This window comes from Salvelinus fontinalis, chromosome 33 (assembly GCF_029448725.1).
Source record: "Salvelinus fontinalis isolate EN_2023a chromosome 33, ASM2944872v1, whole genome shotgun sequence".
NCBI lineage: Eukaryota > Metazoa > Chordata > Actinopteri > Salmoniformes > Salmonidae > Salvelinus > Salvelinus fontinalis.
The window spans coordinates 822,519-848,820 of NC_074697.1; the positions used below are offsets into that span (position 1 = coordinate 822,519).

The window sequence follows — 26,302 nt, forward strand, 5'->3', positions numbered from 1 at the left end:
CATATACACAGCACATACATACAGTACATATACACAGTACATATACACAGTACATATACACAGTACATACACAGTACAAACATACAGTACATACATACAGTACATATACAGTACATACATAGAGCATGACCTTTTCGGGGGATCTGTCTGCACAACTTGCCTTTGGAAATCAATACGATCATTTTGTCGGACCTAGATAGAACATACAGTATATGAAATGTGTAATATCCCCAAATGGACGTTCTAAAATACCTGCATACGCTGGTCTTTGACTTTCTGAGCTGATCTTCCCTCTTCCAGCAACTTCATATCATTTGAATGAATTCTACAAGCTACTAAACCTGCATGAATCTGCTTGGTTTCCTGTATTGATTTGTATTGCCTTTGTTCTTTATTTTCTTTGACAGGATAATGTTATTACGAAATAACACTCTGAGGATCATCAACTCCAGCCGCTCTGACGAGGGGGACTACGTCTGTCGGGCTGAGAATCAGTTTGGCTCGGCTGAGATGACGGCCATGCTCCGGGTAAAAGGTAAGTGATGCCCAGGAGGGCTTTATTTTTCTGCCAAATTAATGCCGGTCAGCCACCAGTAAACAGTCCCCCAATGTCGTTTCCCGCCACCTTTGCCTGAGTGCCGGGGCGGAGGGGAGAGAGAGGGGGAGAAGTAGCGGACTTTCTGTTCGCTCGACCGTGAAGCAAAAGGGTTTACACATTTAAGAATCATTTCTCAAGGGCACACTATTTGACAGCGTAAAAGGGCCTGTCATGTAATGTAGCATTCACAGCTGAGATCTAAAGAGATCCTGGGTGTAGAGTGTTTGACCTGCGTCAGGGTTTAGTGTTCCTGAGACCCTGGGTATAGAGTGTTTGACCTGCGTCAGGGTTTAGTGTTCCTGAGACCCTTGGTATAGAGTGTTTGACCTGCACCAGGGTTTAGTGTTCCTGAGGCCCTGGGTATAGAGTGTTTGACCTGCGTCAGGGTTTAGTGTTCCTGAGACCCAGGGTTTAGTGTTCCTGAGACCCAGGGTTTACTGTTCCTGAGACCCAGGGTTTAGAGTGTTTGACCTGCATCAGGGTTTAGTGTTCCTGAGACCCTGGGTATAGAGTGTTTGACCTGCACCAGGGTTTAGTGTTCCTGAGGCCCTGGGTATAGAGTGTTTGACCTGCGTCAGGGTTTAGTGTTCCTGAGACCCAGGGTTTAGTGTTCCTGAGACCCAGGGTTTAGTGTTCCTGAGACCCTGGGTATAGAGTGTTTGACCTGCGTCAGGGATTAGTGTTCCTGAGACCCAGGGTTTAGTGTTCCTGAGACCCAGGGTTTAGTGTTCCTGAGACCCAGGGTTTAGTGTTCCTGAGACCCAGGGTTTAGTGTTCCTGAGACCCAGGGTTTAGTGTTCCTGAGACCCAGGGTTTAGAGTGTTTGACCTGCGTCAGGGTTTAGTGTTCCTGAGACCCTGAGTATAGAGTGTTTGACCTGCGCCAGGGTTTAGTGTTCCTGAGACCCTGGGTATAGAGTGTTTGACCTGCGTCAGGGTTTAGTGTTCCTGAGACCCAGGGTTTAGTGTTCCTGAGACCCTGGGTATAGAGTGTTAGACCTGCGTCAGGGTTTAGTGTTCCTGAGAGCCTGGGTATAGAGTGTTAGACCTGCGTCAGGGTTTAGTGTTCCTGAGACCCTGGGTATAGAGTGTTTGACCTGCGCCAGGGTTTAGTGTTCCTGAGACCCTGGGTGTAGAGTGTTAGACCTGCGTCAGGGTTTAGTGTTCCTGAGACCCTGGGTGTAGAATGTTTGACCTGCGTCAGGGTTTAGTGTTCCTGAGACCCTGGGGGTAGAGTGTTAGACCTGCGTCAGGGTTTAGTGTTCCTGAGACCCTGGGTGTAGAGTGTTTGACCTGCGTCAGGGTTTAGTGTTCCTGAGACCCTGGGTTTAGTGTTCCTGAAACCCTGGGTGTAGAGTGTTTGACCTGCGTCAGGGTTTAGTGTTCCTGAGACCCTGGGTGTAGAGTGTTTGACCTGCGTCAGGGTTTAGTGTTCCTGAGACCCTGGGTGTAGAGTGTTAGACCTGCGTCAGGGTTTAGTGTACCTGAGACCCAGGGTTTAGTGTTCCTGAGACCCTGGGTTTAGAGTGTTTGACCTGCGTCAGGGTTTAGTGTTCCTGAGACCCTGGGTATAGAGTGTTTGACCTGCGTCAGGGTTTAGTGTTCCTGAGACCCTGGGTATAGAGTGTTTGACCTGCGTCAGGGTTTAGTGTTCCTGAGACCCTGGGCATAGTGTTTGACCTGCGTCAGGGTTTAGTGTTCCTGAGACCCTGGGTATAGTGTTTGACCTGCGTCAGGGTTTAGTGTTCCTGAGACCCTGGGTGTAGAGTGTTAGACCTGCGTCAGGGTTTAGTGTTCCTGAGGCCCTGGGTGTAGAGTGTTAGACCTGCGTCAGGGTTTAGTGTTCCTGAGACCCTGGGTATAGTGTTTGACCTGCGCCAGGGTTTAGTGTTCCTGAGACCCTGGGTATAGTGTTTGACCTGCGTCAGGGTTTAGTGTTCCTGAGACCCTGGGTATAGAGTGTTAGACCTGCGTCAGGGTTTAGTGTTCCTGAGACCCTGGGTATAGAGTGTTTGACCTGCGTCAGGGTTTAGTGTTCCTGAGACCCTGGGTGTAGAGTGTTTGACCTGCGTCAGGGTTTAGTGTTCCTGAGACCCTGGGGGTAGAGTGTTAGACCTGCGTCAGGGTTTAGTGTTCCTGAGACCCTGGGTGTAGAGTGTTTGACCTGCGTCAGGGTTTAGTGTTCCTGAGAACCTGGGTTTAGTGTTCCTGAAACCCTGGGTGTAGAGTGTTTGACCTGCGTCAGGGTTTAGTGTTCCTGAGACCCTGGGTGTAGAGTGTTTGACCTGCGTCAGGGTTTAGTGTTCCTGAGACCCTGGGTGTAGAGTGTTAGACCTGCGTCAGGGTTTAGTGTTCCTGAGACCCTGGGTATAGTGTTTGACCTGCGTCAGGGTTTAGTGTTCCTGAGACCCTGGGTGTAGAGTGTTAGACCTGCGTCAGGGTTTAGTGTTCCTGAGGCCCTGGGTGTAGAGTGTTAGACCTGCGTCAGGGTTTAGTGTTCCTGAGACCCTGGGTATAGTGTTTGACCTGCGCCAGGGTTTAGTGTTCCTGAGACCCTGGGTATAGTGTTAGACCTGCGTCAGGGTTTAGTGTTCCTGAGACCCTGGGTATAGTGTTTGACCTGCGTCAGGGTTTAGTGTTCCTGAGACCCTGGGTATAGAGTGTTAGACCTGCGTCAGGGTTTAGTGTTCCTGAGACCCTGGGTATAGAGTGTTTGACCTGCGTCAGGGTTTAGTGTTCCTGAGACCCTGGGTGTAGAGTGTTTGACCTGCGTCAGGGTTTAGTGTTCCTGAGACCCTGGGTTTAGTGTTCCTGAAACCCTGGGTGTAGAGTGTTTGACCTGCGTCAGGGTTTAGTGTTCCTGAGACTCTGGGTGTAGAGTGTTAGACCTGCGTCAGGGTTTAGTGTTCCTGAAACCCAGGGTTTAGTGTTCCTGAGACCCTGGGTTTAGAGTGTTTGACCTGCGTCAGGGTTTAGTGTTCCTGAGACCCTGGGTATAGAGTGTTTGACCTGCGTCAGGGTTTAGTGTTCCTGAGACCCTGGGTATAGAGTGTTTGACCTGCGTCAGGGTTTAGTGTTCCTGAGACCCTGGGTATAGTGTTTGACCTGCGTCAGGGTTTAGTGTTCCTGAGACCCTGGGTATAGTGTTTGACCTGCGTCAGGGTTTAGTGTTCCTGAGACCCTGGGTGTAGAGTGTTAGACCTGCGTCAGGGTTTAGTGTTCCTAAGGCCCTGGGTGTAGAGTGTTAGACCTGCGTCAGGGTTTAGTGTTCCTGAGACCCTGGGTATAGTGTTTGACCTGCGCCAGGGTTTAGTGTTCCTGAGACCCTGGGTATAGTGTTTGACCTGCGTCAGGGTTTAGTGTTCCTGAGACCCTGGGTATAGTGTTTGACCTGCGTCAGGGTTTAGTGTTCCTGAGACCCTGGGTGTAGAGTGTTAGACCTGCGTCAGGGTTTAGTGTTCCTGAGGCCCTGGGTGTAGAGTGTTAGACCTGCGTCAGGGTTTAGTGTTCCTGAGACCCTGGGTATAGTGTTTGACCTGCGCCAGGGTTTAGTGTTCCTGAGACCCTGGGTATAGTGTTAGACCTGCGTCAGGGTTTAGTGTTCCTGAGACCCTGGGTATAGTGTTTGACCTGCGTCAGGGTTTAGTGTTCCTGAGACCCTGGGTATAGAGTGTTAGACCTGCGTCAGGGTTTAGTGTTCCTGAGACCCTGGGTATAGAGTGTTTGACCTGCGTCAGGGTTTAGTGTTCCTGAGACCCTGGGTATAGAGTGTTTGACCTGCGTCAGGGTTTAGTGTTCCTGAGACCCTGGGTGTAGAGTGTTTGACCTGCGTCAGGGTTTAGTGTTCCTGAGACCCTGGGTGTAGAGTGTTAGACCTGCGTCAGGGTTTAGTGTTCCTGAGACCCAGGGTTTAGTGTTCCTGAGACCCTGGGTTTAGAGTGTTTGACCTGCGTCAGGGTTTAGTGTTCCTGAGACCCTGGGTATAGAGTGTTTGACCTGCGTCAGGGTTTAGTGTTCCTGAGACCCTGGGTATAGAGTGTTTGACCTGCGTCAGGGTTTAGTGTTCCTTAGACCCTGGGTATAGTGTTTGACCTGCGTCAGGGTTTAGTGTTCCTGAGACCCTGGGTATAGTGTTTGACCTGCGTCAGGGTTTAGTGTTCCTGAGACCCTGGGTGTAGAGTGTTAGACCTGCGTCAGGGTTTAGTGTTCCTGAGGCCCTGGGTGTAGAGTGTTAGACCTGCGTCAGGGTTTAGTGTTCCTGAGACCCTGGGTATAGTGTTTGACCTGCGCCAGGGTTTAGTGTTCCTGAGACCCTGGGTATAGTGTTAGACCTGCGTCAGGGTTTAGTGTTCCTGAGACCCTGGGTATAGTGTTTGACCTGCGTCAGGGTTTAGTGTTCCTGAGACCCTGGGTATAGAGTGTTAGACCTGCGTCAGGGTTTAGTGTTCCTGAGACCCTGGGTATAGAGTGTTTGACCTGCGTCAGGGTTTAGTGTTCCTGAGACCCTGGGTGTAGAGTGTTTGACCTGCGTCAGGGTTTAGTGTTCCTGAGACCCTGGGTTTAGTGTTCCTGAAACCCTGGGTGTAGAGTGTTTGACCTGCGTCAGGGTTTAGTGTTCCTGAGACTCTGGGTGTAGAGTGTTAGACCTGCGTCAGGGTTTAGTGTTCCTGAAACCCAGGGTTTAGTGTTCCTGAGACCCTGGGTTTAGAGTGTTTGACCTGCGTCAGGGTTTAGTGTTCCTGAGACCCTGGGTATAGAGTGTTTGACCTGCGTCAGGGTTTAGTGTTCCTGAGACCCTGGGTATAGAGTGTTTGACCTGCGTCAGGGTTTAGTGTTCCTGAGACCCTGGGTATAGTGTTTGACCTGCGTCAGGGTTTAGTGTTCCTGAGACCCTGGGTATAGTGTTTGACCTGCGTCAGGGTTTAGTGTTCCTGAGACCCTGGGTGTAGAGTGTTAGACCTGCGTCAGGGTTTAGTGTTCCTAAGGCCCTGGGTGTAGAGTGTTAGACCTGCGTCAGGGTTTAGTGTTCCTGAGACCCTGGGTATAGTGTTTGACCTGCGCCAGGGTTTAGTGTTCCTGAGACCCTGGGTATAGTGTTTGACCTGCGTCAGGGTTTAGTGTTCCTGAGACCCTGGGTATAGTGTTTGACCTGCGTCAGGGTTTAGTGTTCCTGAGACCCTGGGTGTAGAGTGTTAGACCTGCGTCAGGGTTTAGTGTTCCTGAGGCCCTGGGTGTAGAGTGTTAGACCTGCGTCAGGGTTTAGTGTTCCTGAGACCCTGGGTATAGTGTTTGACCTGCGCCAGGGTTTAGTGTTCCTGAGACCCTGGGTATAGTGTTAGACCTGCGTCAGGGTTTAGTGTTCCTGAGACCCTGGGTATAGTGTTTGACCTGCGTCAGGGTTTAGTGTTCCTGAGACCCTGGGTATAGAGTGTTAGACCTGCGTCAGGGTTTAGTGTTCCTGAGACCCTGGGTATAGAGTGTTTGACCTGCGTCAGGGTTTAGTGTTCCTGAGACCCTGGGTGTAGAGTGTTTGACCTGCATCAGGGTTTAGTGTTCCTGAGGCCCTGGGTGTAGAGTGTTAGACCTGCGTCAGGGTTTAGTGTTCCTGAGACCCTGGGTATAGTGTTTGACCTGCGCCAGGGTTTAGTGTTCCTGAGACCCTGGGTATAGTGTTAGACCTGCGTCAGGGTTTAGTGTTCCTGAGACCCTGGGTATAGTGTTTGACCTGCGTCAGGGTTTAGTGTTCCTGAGACCCTGGGTGTAGAGTGTTAGACCTGCGTCAGGGTTTAGTGTTCCTGAGACCCTGGGTATAGAGTGTTTGACCTGCGTCAGGGTTTAGTGTTCCTGAGACCCAGGGTTTAGTGTTCCTGAGACCCAGGGTTTAGTGTTCCTGAGACCCTGGGTATAGAGTGTTTGACCTGCACCAGGGTTTAGTGTTCCTGCGACCCTGGGGTAGAGTGTTTGACCTGCGTCAGGGTTTAGTGTTCCTGAGACCCAGGGTTTAGTGTTCCTGAGACCCTGGGTATAGAGTGTTTGACCTGCACCAGGGTTTAGTGTTCCTGAGACCCTGGGGTAGAGTGTTTGACCTGCGTCAGGGTTTAGTGTTCCTGAGACCCAGGGTTTAGTGTTCCTGAGACCCTGGGTATAGAGTGTTAGACCTGCGTCAGGGTTTAGTGTTCCTGAGACCCTGGGTATAGAGTGTTTGACCTGCGCCAGTGTTTAGTGTTCCTGAGACCCTGGGTGTAGAGTGTTTGACCTGCGTCAGGGTTTAGTGTTCCTGAGACCCTGGGTGTAGAGTGTTTGACCTGCGTCAGGGTTTAGTGTTCCTGAGACCCTGGGTGTAGAGTGTTTGACCTGCGTTAGGGTTTAGTGTTCCTGGATTTGTTTTGATAATGACACTTCAGATGCCAAATGTGCTTTTGTCAATTTTTCTGGATTATTGTTGCCATGCCACTCTAGCCATAGGCCTACAAATGGCATAGTCCCATGTAGCTCAGTTGGTAGAGCATTGCCATTCCCCTGGGGCACAAGAATGAAAATGTAAGTCACTCTGGATAAGAGCGTCTGCTAAATGACTAAACATGTACAAAATAACACCGATAGTCAGAATTGTCTCAGGGTAATCCAGATCTGTGACCAGTCTAGCGTTAGCTATGGAGTGTCGTAATATGGCAATGTAATGGGCGAGAGTTAGTTGTTATCTCTACCTGTCTATGTCTTATATTATAAACCATAGACACACCATAGATGGTATGACACTAATAGTCAGACGAGTTGACAATAACCAGTGTTATCTCTTGAACAGGACTGAGTCTAGGTTAGTGTTATATCCTAACACTGCAGCAGTGGTAGCATGTGAAGAGGACTGAGTCTAGGTTAGTGTTATATCCTAACACTGCAGCAGTGGTAGCATGTGAAGAGGACTGAGTCTAGGTTAGTGTTAACACTAACACTGCAGCAGTGGTAGCATGTGAAGAGGACTGAGTCTAGGTTAGTGTTAACACTAACACTGCAGCAGTGGTAGCATGTGAAGAGGACTGAGTCTAGGTTAGTGTTAACACTAACACTGCAGCAGTGGTAGCATGTGAAGAGGACTGAGTCTAGGTTACTGTTAACACTAACACTGCAGCAGTGGTAGCATGTGAAGAGGACTGAGTCTAGGTTAGTGTTGTATCCTAACACTGCAGCAGTGGTAGCATGTGAAGAGGACTGAGTCTAGGTTAGTGTTATATCCTAACACTGCAGCAGTGGTAGCATGTGAAGAGGACTGAGTCTAGGTTAGTGTTAACACTAACACTGCAGCAGTGGTAGCATGTAAAGAGGACTGAGTCTAGGTTAGTGTTAACACTAACACTGCAGCAGTGGTAGCATGTAAAGAGGACTGAGTCTAGGTTAGTGTTAACACTAACACTGCAGCAGTGGTAGCATGTAAAGAGGACTGAGTCTAGGTTAGTGTTATATCCTAACACTGCAGCAGTGGTAGCATGTGAAGAGGACTGAGTCTAGGTTAGTGTTGTATCCTAACACTGCAGCAGTGGTAGCATGTAAAGAGGACTGAGTCTAGGTTAGTGTTGTATCCTAACACTGCAGCAGTGGTAGCATGTAAAGAGGACTGAGTCTAGGTTAGTGTTATATCCTAACACTGCAGCAGTGGTAGCATGTAAAGAGGACTGAGTCTAGGTTAGTGTTGTATCCTAACACTGCAGCAGTGGTAGCATGTGAAGAGGACTGAGTCTAGGTTACTGTTAACACTAACACTGCAGCAGTGGTAGCATGTGAAGAGGACTGAGTCTAGGTTAGTGTTGTATCCTAACACTGCAGCAGTGGTAGCATGTGAAGAGGACTGAGTCTAGGTTAGTGTTATATCCTAACACTGCAGCAGTGGCAGCATGTGAAGAGGACTGAGTCTAGGTTAGTGTTAACACTAACACTGCAGCAGTGGTAGCATGTGAAGAGGACTGAGTCTAGGTTACTGTTAACACTAACACTGCAGCAGTGGTAGCATGTAAAGAGGACTGAGTCTAGGTTAGTGTTAACACTAACACTGCAGCAGTGGTAGCATGTAAAGAGGACTGAGTCTAGGTTAGTGTTAACACTAACACTGCAGCAGTGGTAGCATGTGAAGAGGACTGAGTCTAGGTTAGTGTTAACACTAACACTGCAGCAGTGGCAGCATGTGAAGAGGACTGAGTCTAGGTTAGTGTTATATCCTAACACTGCAGCAGTGGTAGCATGTAAAGAGGACTGAGTCTAGGTTAGTGTTATATCCTAACACTGCAGCAGTGGTAGCATGTGAAGAGGACTGAGTCTAGGTTAGTGTTAACACTAACACTGCAGCAGTGGTAGCATGTGAAGAGGACTGAGTCTAGGTTAGTGTTAACACTAACACTGCAGCAGTGGTAGCATGTGAAGAGGACTGAGTCTAGGTTACTGTTAACACTAACACTGCAGCAGTGGTAGCATGTGAAGAGGACTGAGTCTAGGTTAGTGTTGTATCCTAACACTGCAGCAGTGGCAGCATGTAAAGAGGACTGAGTCTAGGTTAGTGTTATATCCTAACACTGCAGCAGTGGTAGGATGTAAAGAGGACTGAGTCTAGATTAGTGTTATATCCTAACACTGCAGCAGTGGTAGCATGTAAAGAGGACTGAGTCTAGGTTAGTGTTATATCCTAACACTGCAGCAGTGGTAGCATGTGAAGAGGACTGAGTCTAGGTTACTGTTAACACTAACACTGCAGCAGTGGTAGCATGTGAAGAGGACTGAGTCTAGGTTAGTGTTATATCCTAACACTGCAGCAGTGGCAGCATGTGAAGAGGACTGAGTCTAGGTTACTGTTAACACTAACACTGCAGCAGTGGTAGCATGTGAAGAGGACTGAGTCTAGGTTAGTGTTATATCCTAACACTGCAGCAGTGGTAGCATGTGAAGAGGACTGAGTCTAGGTTACTGTTAACACTAACACTGCAGCAGTGGTAGCATGTGAAGAGGACTGAGTCTAGGTTAGTGTTATATCCTAACACTGCAGCAGTGGTAGCATGTAAAGAGGACTGAGTCTAGGTTAGTGTTAACACTAACACTGCAGCAGTGGTAGCATGTGAAGAGGACTGAGTCTAGGTTAGTGTTATATCCTAACACTGCAGCAGTGGTAGCATGTAAAGAGGACTGAGTCTAGGTTAGTGTTAACACTAACACTGCAGCAGTGGTAGCATGTGAAGAGGACTGAGTCTAGGTTAGTGTTATATCCTAACACTGCAGCAGTGGCAGCATGTAAAGAGGACTGAGTCTAGGTTAGTGTTGTATCCTAACACTGCAGCAGTGGTAGCATGTGAAGAGGACTGGGTCTAGGTTAGTGTTGTATCCTAACACTGCAGCAGTGGTAGCATGTGAAGAGGACTGAGTCTAGGTTAGTGTTGTATCCTAACACTGCAGCAGTGGTAGCATGTGAAGAGGTGTTGTGATGGCAGTGCTAAGATGTAGCAGTGTTGTGTGTTGTGATGACAGTGATAAGATATAGCAGTGCTGTGCTTCCAGATGCCATGCGTGTGGAATTGAGCCCCAGCAACGTGGAGGTGACGGTGGGGGAGAGCGTGGTGCTCAGCTGTAAGGTGTCACATGACCCATCTCTGGAAGTGGTCTTCCAGTGGCTCCTCAACCAGCAGCCCCTCAACTTCCAACAGGAGGGTGGACATTTTGAATACATCCAAAGAGTAAGTAGATAACTCAATACAGTAGCTAGTTATAACTCAATACAGTAGCTAGTTATAACTCAATACAGTAGCTAGTTATAACTCAATACAGTAGCTAGTTATAACTCAATACAGTAGCTAGTTATAACTCAATACAGTAGCTAGTTTTACTCAATACAGTAGCTAGTTATAACTCAATACAGTAGCTAGTTATATCTGAATATAGTAGCTAGTTATAACTCAATACAGTAGCTAGTTATAACTCAATACAGTAGCTAGTTATAACTCAATACAGTAGCTAGTTATAACTCAATACAGTAGCTAGTTATAACTCAATACAGTAGCTAGTTATATCTCAATACAGTAGCTAGTTTTACTCAATACAGTAGCTAGTTATAACTCAATACAGTAGCTAGTTATAACTGAATACAGTAGCTAGTTATAACTGAATACAGTAGCTAGTTTTACTCAATACAGTAGCTAGTTATAACTCAATACAGTAGCTAGTTATAATTCAATACAGTAGCTAGTTATAACTGAATACAGTAGCTAGTTATAACTCAATACAGTAGCTAGTTTTACTCAATACAGTAGCTAGTTATAACTCAATACAGTAGCTAGTTGTAACTGAATACAGTAGCTAGTTATATCTCAATACAGTAGCTAGTTATAACGGAATAGAGTAGCTAGTTATATCTGAATACAGTAGCTAGTTATAACTGAATACAGTAGCTAGTTATAACTGAATAGAGTAGCTAGTTATAACTCAATACAGTAGCTAGTTATAACTCAATACAGTAGCTAGTTATAACTCAATACAGTAGCTAGTTTTACTCAATACAGTAGCTAGTTATAACTGAATACAGTATCTAGTTATAATTCAATACAGTAGCTAGTTATAACTGAATACAGTAGCTAGTTATAATTCAATACAGTAGCTAGTTATAACTGAATACAGTAGCTAGTTATAATTCAATACAGTAGCTAGTTATAATTCAATACAGTAGCTAGTTATAACTGAATACAGTAGCTAGTTATAATTCAATACAGTAGCTAGTTATATCTGAATACAGTAGCTAGTTATAACTCAATACAGTAGCTAGTTATAACTCAATACAGTAGCTAGTTATAACTGAATACAGTAGCTAGTTATAACTGAATACAGTAGCTAGTTATAACTCAATACAGTAGCTAGTTATAACTCAATACAGTAGCTAGTTATAACTCAATACAGTAGCTAGTTATAACTCAATACAGTAGCTAGTTATAACTGAATAGAGTAGCTAGTTATATCTGAATACAGTAGCTAGTTATAACTGAATACAGTAGCTAGTTATAACTGAATACAGTAGCTAGTTATAACTGAATACAGTAGCTAGTTATAACTCAATACAGTCAGTAAATATAACTCAATACAGTAATGAAATACACTTTGTTACATTAAGTAAATATAACTCGATAGAGTATTCAGACCCCTTGACTTTTCCACATTTTGTTACGTTAAAGCCATATTCTAAAATTGATTAAATTGTTTATTTTACTCATCAATCTACACACAATACCCCATAATGACAAAGCAAAAACCTTTTTATATTTTCTTTGAGCAAATATTTAAAACCTAATATTTAAAAAAAATATATATATGAAATATCACAGAAGTATTCAGACCGTTTTCTCAGTACTTTGTTGAAGCCCCTTTGGCTGCAATTACAGCCTCAAGTCTTCTTGGGTAGGCCGCTACAAGCTTGGCACACCTGTATTTGTGGAGTTTCTCCCAGGTTGTATGAGGATCTTCACTGCACAGCTATTTTCAGGTCTCTCCAGAGATGTTAAATCAGGTTCAAGTCTGGGCTCTGGCTGGGCCACTCAAGGACATTCAGAGTCCCAAAGCCACTCCTGCGTTGTCTTGGCTGTGTGCTTAGGGTCATTGTCCTGTTGGAAGGTGAACCTTTGCCCTCAGTCTGAGGTCCTGAGCGCTCTGGAGCAGGTTTTCATCAAGGATCTCTCTGTACTTTGCTCTGTTCATCTTTGCCTCGATCCTGACTAGTCTCACAGTCCCTGCCGCTGAAAAACATTCCCACAACATGATGCTGCCAACACCATGCTTCACTGTAAAGATGGTGCCAGGTTTCCTCCAGATGTGACTTTTGGTATTCAGAGTGACCATTGGGTTCTTGGTCACTTCCTTTTCCAAGGCCCTTTTCCCCCGATTGCTCAGTTTGGCCAGGAAGCCAGCTCTAGGAATAGTCTTGGTGGTTCGAAACTTCTACCATTTAAGAATGATGGAGGCCACTGTGTTCTTAGGGACCTTCAATGCTGCAGAAATATTTTGGAACCCTTCCCCAGATCTGTGCCTCAACACAAAGCTCTACGGACAATTCCTTCGACCTCATGGCTTGGTTTTTGCTCAGACATGCACTGTGTCCTGACGTGACTTTCATTAATCTGATGACCCCTTATTTATTCAATCCACTGACTATGTTTAACCTGTTTGGGCTGTAAGGGGCAGTATTGAGTAGCCAGATAAAATGTGCCCATTTCAAACGGCCTCGTACTCAATTCTTGCTCGTAAAATATGCATATTATTATTACTATTGGATAGAAAACACTCTCTAGTTTCTAAAACCGGTTGAATTATTTCTCTGAGTGAAACAGAACTCATTCTGCAGCACATTTCCTGACCAGGAAGTGGAAAGTCTGAAATCGATGCTCTGTTCTTCTTCCTGCCTATAAATGGGCACAAGACCTATTAGTATACATGCACGTCATACACCTTCCTCTGGGTGTCAAGAGGCTGTGAGAGAAGAAATGAGTTGATTATCTTGGTCTGAGATGGAACACATCATCTTGGAATGACGTGTCCACCATTTTCGGTACTCTGAAGAGCGCGAGCTGGACAGTGGGATTGCCTTTTGTTTAGCTGCCGTTATAGGCGACTACAATCTCCGGCTTTGATTTGATACATGTCACCATATCATCGTAAAGTATGTTTTTTCAATATGGTTTCATCAGATTATTGAAATTTTTTCGGGAGTTTTGCCGTGTTCCGTTCTCTTCCGTTTGTTGACATGGAGAGTGTCGTTCCACCCGGCTAGCGCGCTTGCTAAATGAAGAGGGAAAGTTGCCGTTCTGAATCCAAACAACGACTGTTCTGGACAAAGGACACCTTGTCCAACATTCTAATGAAAGATCAGCAAAAGTAAGACCCATTTTATGATGTTATTTCATATATCTGTCGTAGTCGCCGGCGCCCAAGTGTTTCTGGCTATTGTGCTAAGCTAATATAACGCTACATTTTTTTTCCGCTGTAAAACACTTAATAAATCGGAAATATTGTCTGGAATCACAAGATGCCTGTCACGTTCCTGACCTATTTATGTTAGTTGTTATGTGTGTTAGTTGGTCAGGACGTGAGGTTGGGTGGGCATTCTATGTTTTCTGTTTCTATGTTGGTTTTGGTTTGCCTGGTATGGCTCTTGATTAGAGGCAGGTGGTTTGCGTTTTCCTCTAATCAAGAGTCATATTTAGGTAGGGCATTCTCACTGTTTGTTTGTGGGTGATTGTCTCCTGTGTCCGTATGTATGTTCGTACCACATGGGACTGTAGCGTTTGTTTGTTTCGTTTCGTTTCGATGTCGTCTGTTTCCTGTACGTAAGTTTATGTTTAGTTATATAAGTTTATGTTCAGGTTTCGTCAACGTCGTTTTCTTGTTTTGTAGTTTGGAAAGTGTTTTGTTTCGTTTCGTGTTGCCATCGCATTTATAATAAAGATGGCTTATTTCCCAAATGCTGCGTATTGGTCTGAAGATCCTTCTCTCCTCACCTCGTCCGAGGATGAGGAGAGCACAAGCCGTTACAGAATCACCCACCACGCTAAGACAAAGCGGCAAGGGAAAAATAAACGGAGTAAGGGACAGGAGAAAAACAAGGATTTCTGGACATGGGAGCAGATAATGAATGGAGAAGGTCCCTGGGCTAAGGCAGGAGAAAATCGCCGTTCTCAGGAAGAGAGGGAGGCAGCTAAAGCCCAGGAGCGGTGGTTTAAGGAGGCAGCAAGGAGACGTGGCTGGAAGCCCGAAAAGCCATGGGAGCAGTTGGAGGCACTGGGGAGTGCAGAGGCTACCGGAGAGAGGAACCGGAGCTATGAGGGAACGCGTCTGGCACGGAAGCCCGAAAAGCCCGTAAGTAATTCCCAAAAATTTCTTGGGGGGGGGGCTAGGAGGTAGTGGGCCAAGGGCAGGTAGGAGACCTGCGCCCACTTCCCAGGCTTACCGTGGAGAGCGGGAGTACGGGCAGGCGCCGTGTTACGCAGTAGAGCGCACGGTGTCTCCTGTACGAGTGCATAGCCCAGTGCGGGTTATTCCACCTCCCCGCACTGGTAGGGCTAGATTGAGTATTGAGCCAGGTGTCATGAGGCCGGCTCAACGCGTCTGGTCTCCAGTGCGTCTCCTCGGGCCGGCATACATGGCACCTGCCTTACGCATGGTTTCCCCGGTTCGCCTACATAGGCCGGTGCGGGTTATTCCACCTCCCCGCACTGGTCGGGCAACCGGGAGCATTCAACCAGGTAAGGTTGGGCAGGCTCAATGCTCAAGAGTGCCAGTACGTCTCCACGGTCCGGTATTTCCGGCACCACCTCCCCGCCCCAGCCTAGTACCTACAGTGTCTACACTACGCACTAGGCTACCAGTGCGTATCCTGAGCCCTGTTCCTCCTCCACGCACTCTCCCTGTAGTGCGTGTATCTAGCCCGGTGCCTCCAGTTCGGGCACCACGCACTAAGCCACCTGTGCGTCTTCAGAGCCCTGAACATAATGTATCTTCTCCCCCTACTAATCCTGATGTGCTTGTCCTCAGCCCGGTGTCACCAGTGCCGGTACCTCGCATCAGGGATAGAGTAGGCTTTGAGAGTACAGTGTGCCCTGTTCCTGCTCCCCGCACTAGTAGGAAGGTGCTTGTCATTAGCACGGTGCCTCCAGTTCCGGCACCACGCACCAGGTCTACAGTGCACCGTATCCGGCCAGAGCCATCCGTCTCCCCAGCGCCATCTGAGCCATCCGTCTCCCCAGCGCCATCTGAGCCATCCGTCTCCCCAGCGCCATCTGAGCCATCCGTCTCCCCAGCGCCATCTGAGCCATCCGTCTCCCCAGCGCCATCTGAGCCATCCGTCTCCCCAGCGCCGTCTGAGCCATCCGTCTGCCATGAGCCTGCAAAGCCGCCCGTCTGCCATGAGCCTGCAAAGCCGCCCGTCTGCCATGAGCCTACAGAGCCATCCGCCAGACAGGAGCCGCTAGAGCCGTCAGCCAGACAGGAGCCGCTAGAGCCGTCAGCCAGACAGGATCTGCCAGAGCCGCCAACCAGACAGGATCTGCCAGAGCCGCCAACCAGACAGGATCTGCCAGAGCCGCCAACCAGACAGGATCTGCCAGAGCCGCCAACCAGACAGGATCTGCCAGAGCCGCCAACCAGACAGGATCTGCCAGAGCCGCCAACCAGACAGGATCTGCCAGAGCCGCCAACCAGACAGGATCTGCCAGAGCCGCCAGCGAGCCATGAGCAGCCAGAGCCGTCAGAGAGCCATGAGCAGCCAGAGCCGTCAGAGAGCCATGAGCAGCCAGAGCCGTCAGAGAGACATGAGCAGCCAGAGCCGTCAGAGCGCCATGAGCGTCGAGAGCCGTCAGCCTGCCATGAGCGTCGAGAGCCGTCAGCCTGCCATGAGCGTCGAGAGCCGTCAGCCTGCCATGAGCGTCGAGAGCCGTCAGCCTGCCATGAGCGTCGAGAGCCGTCAGCCTGCCATGAGCGTCGAGAGCCGTCAGCCTGCCATGAGCGTCGAGAGCCGTCAGCCTGCCATGAGCGTCGAGAGCCGTCAGCCAGCCATGAGCGTCGAGAGCCGTCAGCCTGCCATGAGCGTCGAGAGCCGTCAGCCTGCCATGAGCGTCGAGAGCCGTCAGCCAGCCATGAGCGTCGAGAGTCGTCAGTCAGCCATGAGCTGCCCTTCAGCCTAGAAAGGCTAGATACCCAGAACTGCCCATCAGTCCAGAGCTGTCTCTTTGTCCGGAGCTGCCTTTCAGTCCGGAGTTGCCCCTCTATCCTGATCTCCCTCTCTATCTTTATCTACCTCTATATTCTTATCTATCCCTCTGTATTGATTTATATCTCTGTCCCGGTGTTGTCCTTATTGGGTATGTTATTAAGAGGATTTTGTGGGGGAGAAAAGAGGGTGGACATTTTTGGAGGGAGGAAGTTAGGATGGATTATGGTGGGGTGGGAACCGCGCCCGGAGCCTGAGCCACCACCGTGGTTAGATGCCCACCCAGACCCTCCCCTAGTCCTTGTGCTGGTGCGTCCGGAGTTCGCACCTTGTGGGGGGGGTACTGTCACGTTCCTGACCTATTTATGTTAGTTGTTATGTGTGTTAGTTGGTCAGGACGTGAGGTTGGGTGGGCATTCTATGTTTTCTGTTTCTATGTTGGTTTTGGTTTGCCTGGTATGGCTCTTGATTAGAGGCAGGTGGTTTGCGTTTTCCTCTAATCAAGAGTCATATTTAGGTAGGGCATTCTCACTGTTTGTTTGTGGGTGATTGTCTCCTGTGTCCGTATGTATGTTCGTACCACATGGGACTGTAGCGTTTGTTTGTTTCGTTTCGTTTCGTTTCGATGTCGTCTGTTTCCTGTACGTAAGTTTATGTTTAGTTATATAAGTTTATGTTCAGGTTTCGTCAACGTCGTTTTCTTGTTTTGTAGTTTGGAAAGTGTTTTGTTTCGTTTCGTGTTGCCATCGCATTTATAATAAAGATGGCTTATTTCCCAAATGCTGCGTATTGGTCTGAAGATCCTTCTCTCCTCACCTCGTCCGAGGATGAGGAGAGCACAAGCCGTTACAATGCCTGTCTTTCATTTGCTGTACACTATGTATTTTTCAGAAATGTTTTATGATGAGTAATTAGGTATTTGACGTTGGTGTCTGTAAGTTTTATGGCTTCTTTCGGTGCAATTTCTGACTGTAGCTGCAATGTAAACTATGATTTATACCTGAAATATGCACATTTTTCTAACAAAACATATGCTATACAATAAATATGTTATCAGACTGTCATCTGATGAAGTTGTTTCTTGGTTAGTGGCTATTTATATCTTTATTTGGTCGAATTTGTGATAGCTACTGATGGAGTAAAAAACTGTTGGAGTAAAAAAAGTGGTGTCTTTTGCTAACGTGGTTAGCTAATAGATTTACATATTGTGTCTTCCCTGTAAAACATTTTAAAAATCGGACATGTTGGCTGGATTCACAAGATGTGTATCTTTCATTTGGTGTCTTGGACTTGTGATTTCATGAACATTTTATTACATGATATCCCTGTGGCATTAGGCTAGGCTATGCTAGTCAGCTTTTTTGATGGGGGTGCTCCCGGATCCGGGTTTGTGAGGCGTTAGAGGTTAACCTCTCTTGGGTACGTGAGACGTTAGCGTCCCACCTCTTCAACAGCCAGTGAAACTGCTGGCCGCCAAATTCAAATAATATAGAAATACTCATTATAAAAATTCAGAAAACAAAACATATTTTACATAGGTTTAAAGATGCACTTCTTGTGAATCCAACCACGGTGTCAGATTTAAAAATGCTTTACGGCGAAAGCATACCTTATGATTATTTGAGAACATAGCCCACTAGACAAATCATTACAAACAGTACCCAGCCAAGTAGAAGTTACACAAGTCAGAAATAGAGATAAAATTAATCCCTTACCTTTGATGATCTTCATATGGTTGCAATCAGCAGACATTCATTTACTCAATAAATGTTCCTTTTGTTCAATAAAGTCTCTTTATATCTAAAAACCTCTGTTTTGTTCGCGCGTTTTCTTCAGTAATCCACAGGCTCAAACGCAGTCAAAACAGGAAGACAAAAAAAATCCAAATTGTATCCGTAAATTTCATAGAAACATGTCAAACGATGTTTATATTCAACCCTCAGGTTGTTTTTAGCCGAAATAATCGATAATATTTCAACCGGACAATAACTTTGTCAATATAAAAGGTAAACAAGAAAGGCACTCTCTCGGTCTCGCACATGAAAAAGCTCTGTGACAAAAAGCTCTGCTTCTTCATCTTTAATGTTGACATTCAGCTCCAGTGTTTGACTTATTTTCTACTCATTCAGACTGCTCTTACTTTCCTAATTTTTCAGAATACAAGCCTGAAACTATTTCTAAAGACTGTTGACATCTAGTGGAAGGCAGAGAAACTGCAATTTGAGTCCTAAGTCAATGGATACTGTAATGGCATTGAATAGAAACTACAAAACCAACAAAAAAAACGACTTCCTGAGTGGATTTTTTTCTCAGGTTTTCGCCTGCCAAATCAGTTCTGTTATACTCACAGACACTATTTTAACAGTTTTGGTACCTTTAGAGTGATTTCTATCCAAATCTACCAGTTATATGCATATCATGTATGCTGGGCCCGAGAAGCAGGCAGTTTAATTTGGGCATCCAAAATTCCGAATGCTGCCCCCTACCATAGAGAAGTTAAGGTTGTAACGTAACAAAATGTGAAATAAGTCAAGGGGTTTGAATACTTTCCGAAAGTACTGTGTATCTCAATACAGTAGCCCTTTATACCTCGATAGAGTAGATCGTTATACCTCAATACAGTAGACTGTTATACCTGAATATAGCAGGCGTATACCTCAATACAGTAGACCATAATACCTCAATACAGTAGGCCGTTATATCACAATACAGTGGGCCGTTATACCTCCATACATTAGGCCATTATACCTCAATACAGTAGGCCAATATACTTCAATACAGTAGGTTGCTATACCTCAATACAGTAGAGCGTTATTCCTCAATACAGTAGGCCAATATACCTCAATACAGTAGGATGTTATACCTCAATACAGTAGAGCGTTATTCCTCAATACAGTAGGATGTTATACCTCAATACAGTAGGCCGTTATATCACAATACAGTGGGCTGTTATACCTCAATACAGTAGGCCATTATATCACAATACAGTGGGCCGTTATACCTCAATACAGTAGGCCAATATACCTCAATACAGTAGGCCAATATACTTCAATACAGTAGGTTGCTATACCTCAATACAGTAGAGCGTTATTCCTCAATACAGTAGGCCAATATACCTCAATACAGTAGGATGTTATACCTCAATACAGTAGGCCATTATATCACAATACAGTGGGCCGTTATACCTCTATACATTAGGCCGTTTTACCTCAATACAGTATAATGCTTGTTATTCCTCAATACATTAGGCCGTTTTACCTCAATACAGTAGGCTGTTATACCTCAATACAGTAGGCCAATATACCTCAATACAGTATACTGTTATACCTCAATACAGTAGGTGGTTATACCTCAATACAGTAGGTCATTATACCTCAATACAGTAGGTCGTTATACCTCAATACAGTAGATCGTTATTCCTCAATACAGTATGACGTTATTCCTCAATACAGTAGGCTGTTATACCACATTACAGTAGGTCGTTATACCTCAATACAGTATGTCGTTATACCTCAATACAGTAGGTCGTAATACCTCAATACAGTAGGCCAATATACCTCAATACAGTAGACTGGTATACCTCAATACAGTAGGATGTTATACCTCAATACAGTAGCCCCTTATACCTCAAAACAGTAGGTCGTTATACCTCAATACGTTAGCTCATAATACCTCAATACAGTAGCCCCTTATACCTCAAAACAGTAGGTCGTTATACCTCAATACGTTAGCTCATAATACCTCAATACAGTAGGTCATTACACCTAAATTGCCTATCATTTATAATGGTAATGGAAAAAACACATAGTCTCTCCTGTAAAGAAGATTCATTTCAGTGAGGATAAATGGACAAACCTCGATAAATAAAAAAGTATAATGAAAGACCTCATTGTTTCTGTGTAATGGATAAACATTTAGTAGAAGTGTAGATTATATTGACTAAAGCAGTTTATTGGATGATCTAACCTCTATTTTCCTTCACTAGAAGTGCCATATGCCTAAAATCCATTACAATTTACCCAAGCATTTGGTAGGTTTGAGGGGGAGGGTTTATAGTTACTGAGTTTAGGCACGGCTCATTGCACCAAAGACTTGTTAAACTTGAATTAGGATCAATTAATGTCAAGGTCACATAATTCCTAATGTCACCATGATTAAAGACGCAGTAAATCACACAATCAAGTGTATCAATGTCTACACAGAGAAAAAGAGACACAGAGACAGAGTGAAACACACAGTTAATTTTAATAACGTCTACAGAGACACAGTGATACACACCTACAACACAGGGGATGATTCACATCTACAACACAGAGGATGATACACATCTACAACACAGAGGATGATACACATCTACAACACAGAGGATGATACACACCTACAACACAGAGGAAGATTCCCATCTACAACACAGGGGATGATTCACATCTACAACACAGAGGATGATACACACCTACAACACAGAGGATGATACACACCTACAACACAGAGGATGATACACATCTACAACACAGAGGATGATACACACCTACAACACAGAGGATGATTCCCATCTACAACACAGAGGATGATACACATCTACAACACAGAGGATGATACACACCTACAACACAGAGGATGATTCCCATCTACAACACAGAGGATGATTCCCATCTACAACACAGGAGATGATTCACATCTACAACACAGAGGATGATACACATCTACAACACAGGGGATGATACACATCTACAACACAGAGGATGATTCACATCTACAACACAGGGGATGATACACATCTACAACACAGAGGACACAGGGGATGACTCACATCTACAACACAGGGGATGATACACATCTACAACACAGAGGATGATACACATCTACAACACAGAGGATGATACACATCTACAACACAGAGGACACAGGGGATGATACACACCTACAACACAGGGGATGATACACATCTACAACACAGGGGATGATACACACCTACAACACAGGGGATGATACACATCTACAACACAGAGGACACAGGGGATGATACACACCTACAACACAGGGGATGATACACATCTACAACACAGGGGATGACACACACCTACAACACAGAGGATGATACACATCTACAACACAGGGGATGATACACATCTACAACACAGGGGATGATACACATCTACAACACAGGAGATGATACACACCTACAACACAGAGGATGATACACATCTACAACACAGGGGATGATACACATCTACAACACAGAGGATGATACACATCTACAACACAGGGGATGATACACATCTACAACACAGAGGATGATACACACCTACAACACAGAGGATGATTCACATCTACACCACAGGGATTATACACACCTACAACACAGGGGATGATTCCCATCTACAACACGGAGGATGATACACATCTACAACACAGGGGATGATACACATCTTCAACACAGAGGATGATACACATCTACAACACAGAGGATGATACACATCTACACCACAGGGATGATACACACCTACAACACAGGGGATGATTCCCATCTACAACACAGAGGATGATACACATCTACAACACAGGGGATGATACACATCTACAACACAGAGGATGATACACACCTACAACACAGAAGATGATTCCCATCTACAACACAGAGGATGATTCCCATCTACAACACAGGGGATGATACACATCTACAACACAGGGGATGATACACATCTACAACACAGGGGATGATACACACCTACAACACAGAGGATGATACACATCTACAACACAGGAGATGGGTATCTACAACACAGGGGATGATACACATCTACAACACAGAGGATGATACACACCTACAACACAGGGGATGATTCCCATCTACAACACAGGGGGTGATACACATCTACAACACAGGGGATGATGCACATCTACAACACAGAGGATGATACACACCTACAACACAGGGGATGATACACACCTACAACACAGATTATGATACACACCTACAACACAGGGGATGATACACACCTACAACACAGGGAATGATACACATCTACAACACAGGGGATGATACACATCTACAACACAGGGGATGATACACACCTACAACACAGATTATGATACACATCTACAACACAGGAGATGATACACATCTACAACACAGGAGATGGGTATCTACAACACAGAGGATGATACACATCTACAACACAGAGGATGATACACATCTACAACACAGAGGATGATTCCCATCTACAACACAGGAGATGGGTATCTACAACACAGAGGATGATTCCCATCTACAACACAGGGGATGATACACATCTACAACACAGAGGATGATACACATCTACAACACAGAGGATGATACACATCTACAACACAGAGGATGATACACATCTACAACACAGAGGATGATACACACCTACAACACAGAGGATGATACACACCTACAACACAGGGGATGATACACACCTACAACACAGAGGATGATACACATCTACAACACAGGGGATGATTCACATCTATAACACAGGGGATGATTCACATCTACAACACAGGGGATGATACACACCTACAACACAGAGGCCACAGGGGATGATACACATCTACAACACAGAGGATGATACACATCTACAACACAGAGGACGCAGGGGATGATACACACCTACAACACAGAGGATGATTCACATCTACAACACAGGGGATGATTCACATCTACAACACAGAGGATGATAAACATCTACAACACAGAGGATGATACACATCTACAACACAGAGGATTATACACATCTACAACACAGGGGATGATACACATCTACAACACAGGGGATGATACACACCTACAACACAGGGGATGATTCCCACCTACAACACAGGGGATGATACACATCTACAACACAGGGGATGATACACACCTACAACAAAGGAGATGATAGACATCTACAACACAGAGGATGATACACATCTACAACACAGGGGATGATTCCCATCTACAACACAGGGGATGATACACACCTACAACACAGAGGATGATACACATCTACAACACAGAGGATGATACACACACAGGGGATGATTCACATCTACAACACAGGGGATGATACACATCTACAACACAGAGGATGATACACATCTACAACACAGAGGATGATACACACACAGGGGATGATACACATCTACAACACAGAGGATGATACACATCTACAACACAGAGGATGATACACATCTACAACACAGGGGATGATACACATCTACAACACAGAGGATGATTCCCATCTACAACACAGGGGATGATACACATCTACAACACAGAGGATGGTACACACCTACAACACAGGGGGTGATACACATCTACAACACAGAGGATGATACACATCTACAACACAGAGGATGATACCCATCTACAACACAGGGGATGATTCCCATCTACAACACAGGGGATGATACACATCTACAACACAGAGGATGATTCACATCTACAACACAGAGGATGATACACATCTACAACACAGGGGATGATACACATCTACAACACAGAGGATGATTCACATCTACAACACAAAGGATGATTCACATCTACAACACAGAGGATGATACACATCTACAACACAGGGGATGATACACATCTACAACACAGGGGATGATACACACCTACAACACAGGAGATGATACACACACAGGGGATGATTCCCATCTACAACACAGGGGACACAGGGGATGATTCCCATCTACAACACAGGGGATGATACACATCTACAACACAGGGGATGATTCACACCTACAACACAGGGGACACAGGGGATGATTCCCATCTAAAACACAGAGGATGATTCACATCTACAACACAGAGGATGATTCACATCTACAACACAGGGGATGATTCACATCTACAACACAGGGGATGATTCACATCTACAACACAGGGGACACAGGGGATGATTCCCATCTACAACACAGGGGATGATACACACCTACAACACAGGGGATGATTCACATCTACAACACAGAGGATGATTCACATCTACAACACAGAGGATCATTCACATCTACAACACAGAGGATGATACACACCTACAACACAGAGGATGATACACATCTACAACACAGGAGATGATACACACCTACAACACAGAGGATGATACACATCTACAACACAGGGGATGATACACATTTACAACACAGAGGATGATTCCCATCTACAACACAGGAGATGGGTATCTACAACACAGAGGATGATTCCCATCTACAACACAGGGGATGATACACATCTACAACACAGAGGATGATACACATCTACAACACAGAGGATGATACACATCTACAACACAGGGGATGATACACACCTACAACACAGGGGATGATACACACCTACAACACAGAGGATGATACACATCTACAACACAGGGGATGATTCACATCTACAACACAGGGGATGATTCACATCTACAACACAGGGGATGATACACACCTACAACACAGAGGACACAGGGGATGATACACATCTACAACACAGAGGATGATACACATCTACAAAACAGAGGATGATACACATCTACAACACAGAGGACACAGGGGATGATACACATCTACAACACAGAGGATGATACACATCTACAACACAGAGGATGATACACATCTACAACACAGGGGATGATACACATCTACAACACAGAGGATGATTCACATCTACAACACAAAGGATGATTCACATCTACAACACAGAGGATGATACACATCTACAACACAGGGGATGATACACATCTACAACACAGGGGATGATACACACCTACAACACAGGAGATGATACACACACAGGGGATGATTCCCATCTACAACACAGGGGACACAGGGGATGATTCCCATCTACAACACAGGGGATGATACACATCTACAACACAGGGGATGATTCACACCTACAACACAGGGGACACAGGGGATGATTCCCATCTAAAACACAGAGGATGATTCACATCTACAACACAGAGGATGATTCACATCTACAACACAGGGGATGATTCACATCTACAACACAGGGGATGATTCACATCTACAACACAGGGGACACAGGGGATGATTCCCATCTACAACACAGGGGACACAGGGGATGATTCCCATCTACAACACAGGGGATGATACACACCTACAACACAGGGGATGATTCACATCTACAACACAGAGGATGATTCACATCTACAACACAGAGGATCATTCACATCTACAACACAGAGGATGATACACACCTACAACACAGAGGATGATACACATCTACAACACAGGAGATGATACACACCTACAACACAGAGGATGATACACATCTACAACACAGGGGATGATACACATCTACAACACAGAGGATGATTCCCATCTACAACACAGGAGATGGTATCTACAACACAGAGGATGATTCCCATCTACAACACAGGGGATGATACACATCTACAACACAGAGGATGATACACATCTACAACACAGAGGATGATACACATCTACAACACAGGGGATGATACACACCTACAACACAGGGGATGATACACACCTACAACACAGAGGATGATACACATCTACAACACAGGGGATGATTCACATCTACAACACAGGGGATGATTCACATCTACAACACAGGGGATGATACACACCTACAACACAGAGGACACAGGGGATGATACACATCTACAACACAGAGGATGATACACATCTACAAAACAGAGGATGATACACATCTACAACACAGAGGACACAGGGGATGATACACAGCTACAACACAGGGGATGATACACACCTACAACACAGGAGATGATACACACACAGGGGATGATTCCCATCTACAACACAGAGGATGATACACATCTACAACACAGGGGATGATACACACCTACAACACAGGGGATGATTCACATCTACAACACAGAGGATGATTCACATCTACAACACAGAGGATGATACACATCTACAACACAGAGGATGATACACATCTACAACACAGAGGATGATACACATCTACAACACAGGGGATGA

The 26,302-nt window shown here is 45.5% G+C and overlaps 1 protein-coding gene across 4 annotated transcripts in view; it reads left to right on the plus strand.

The window, feature by feature from the left end:
- Positions 1–26,302, plus strand: part of LOC129831624 (contactin-5-like) — an 804,231-nt gene that overhangs the window by 625,946 nt on the left and 151,983 nt on the right. For all 4 annotated transcript variants that reach the window (XM_055894962.1, XM_055894963.1, XM_055894964.1 and 1 more), the window contains 2 exons: positions 408–535; positions 10,132–10,307. In XM_055894962.1, the coding sequence (XP_055750937.1) occupies positions 408–535; positions 10,132–10,307 (304 nt within the window). The remainder of the gene's footprint in view (positions 1–407; positions 536–10,131; positions 10,308–26,302) is intronic.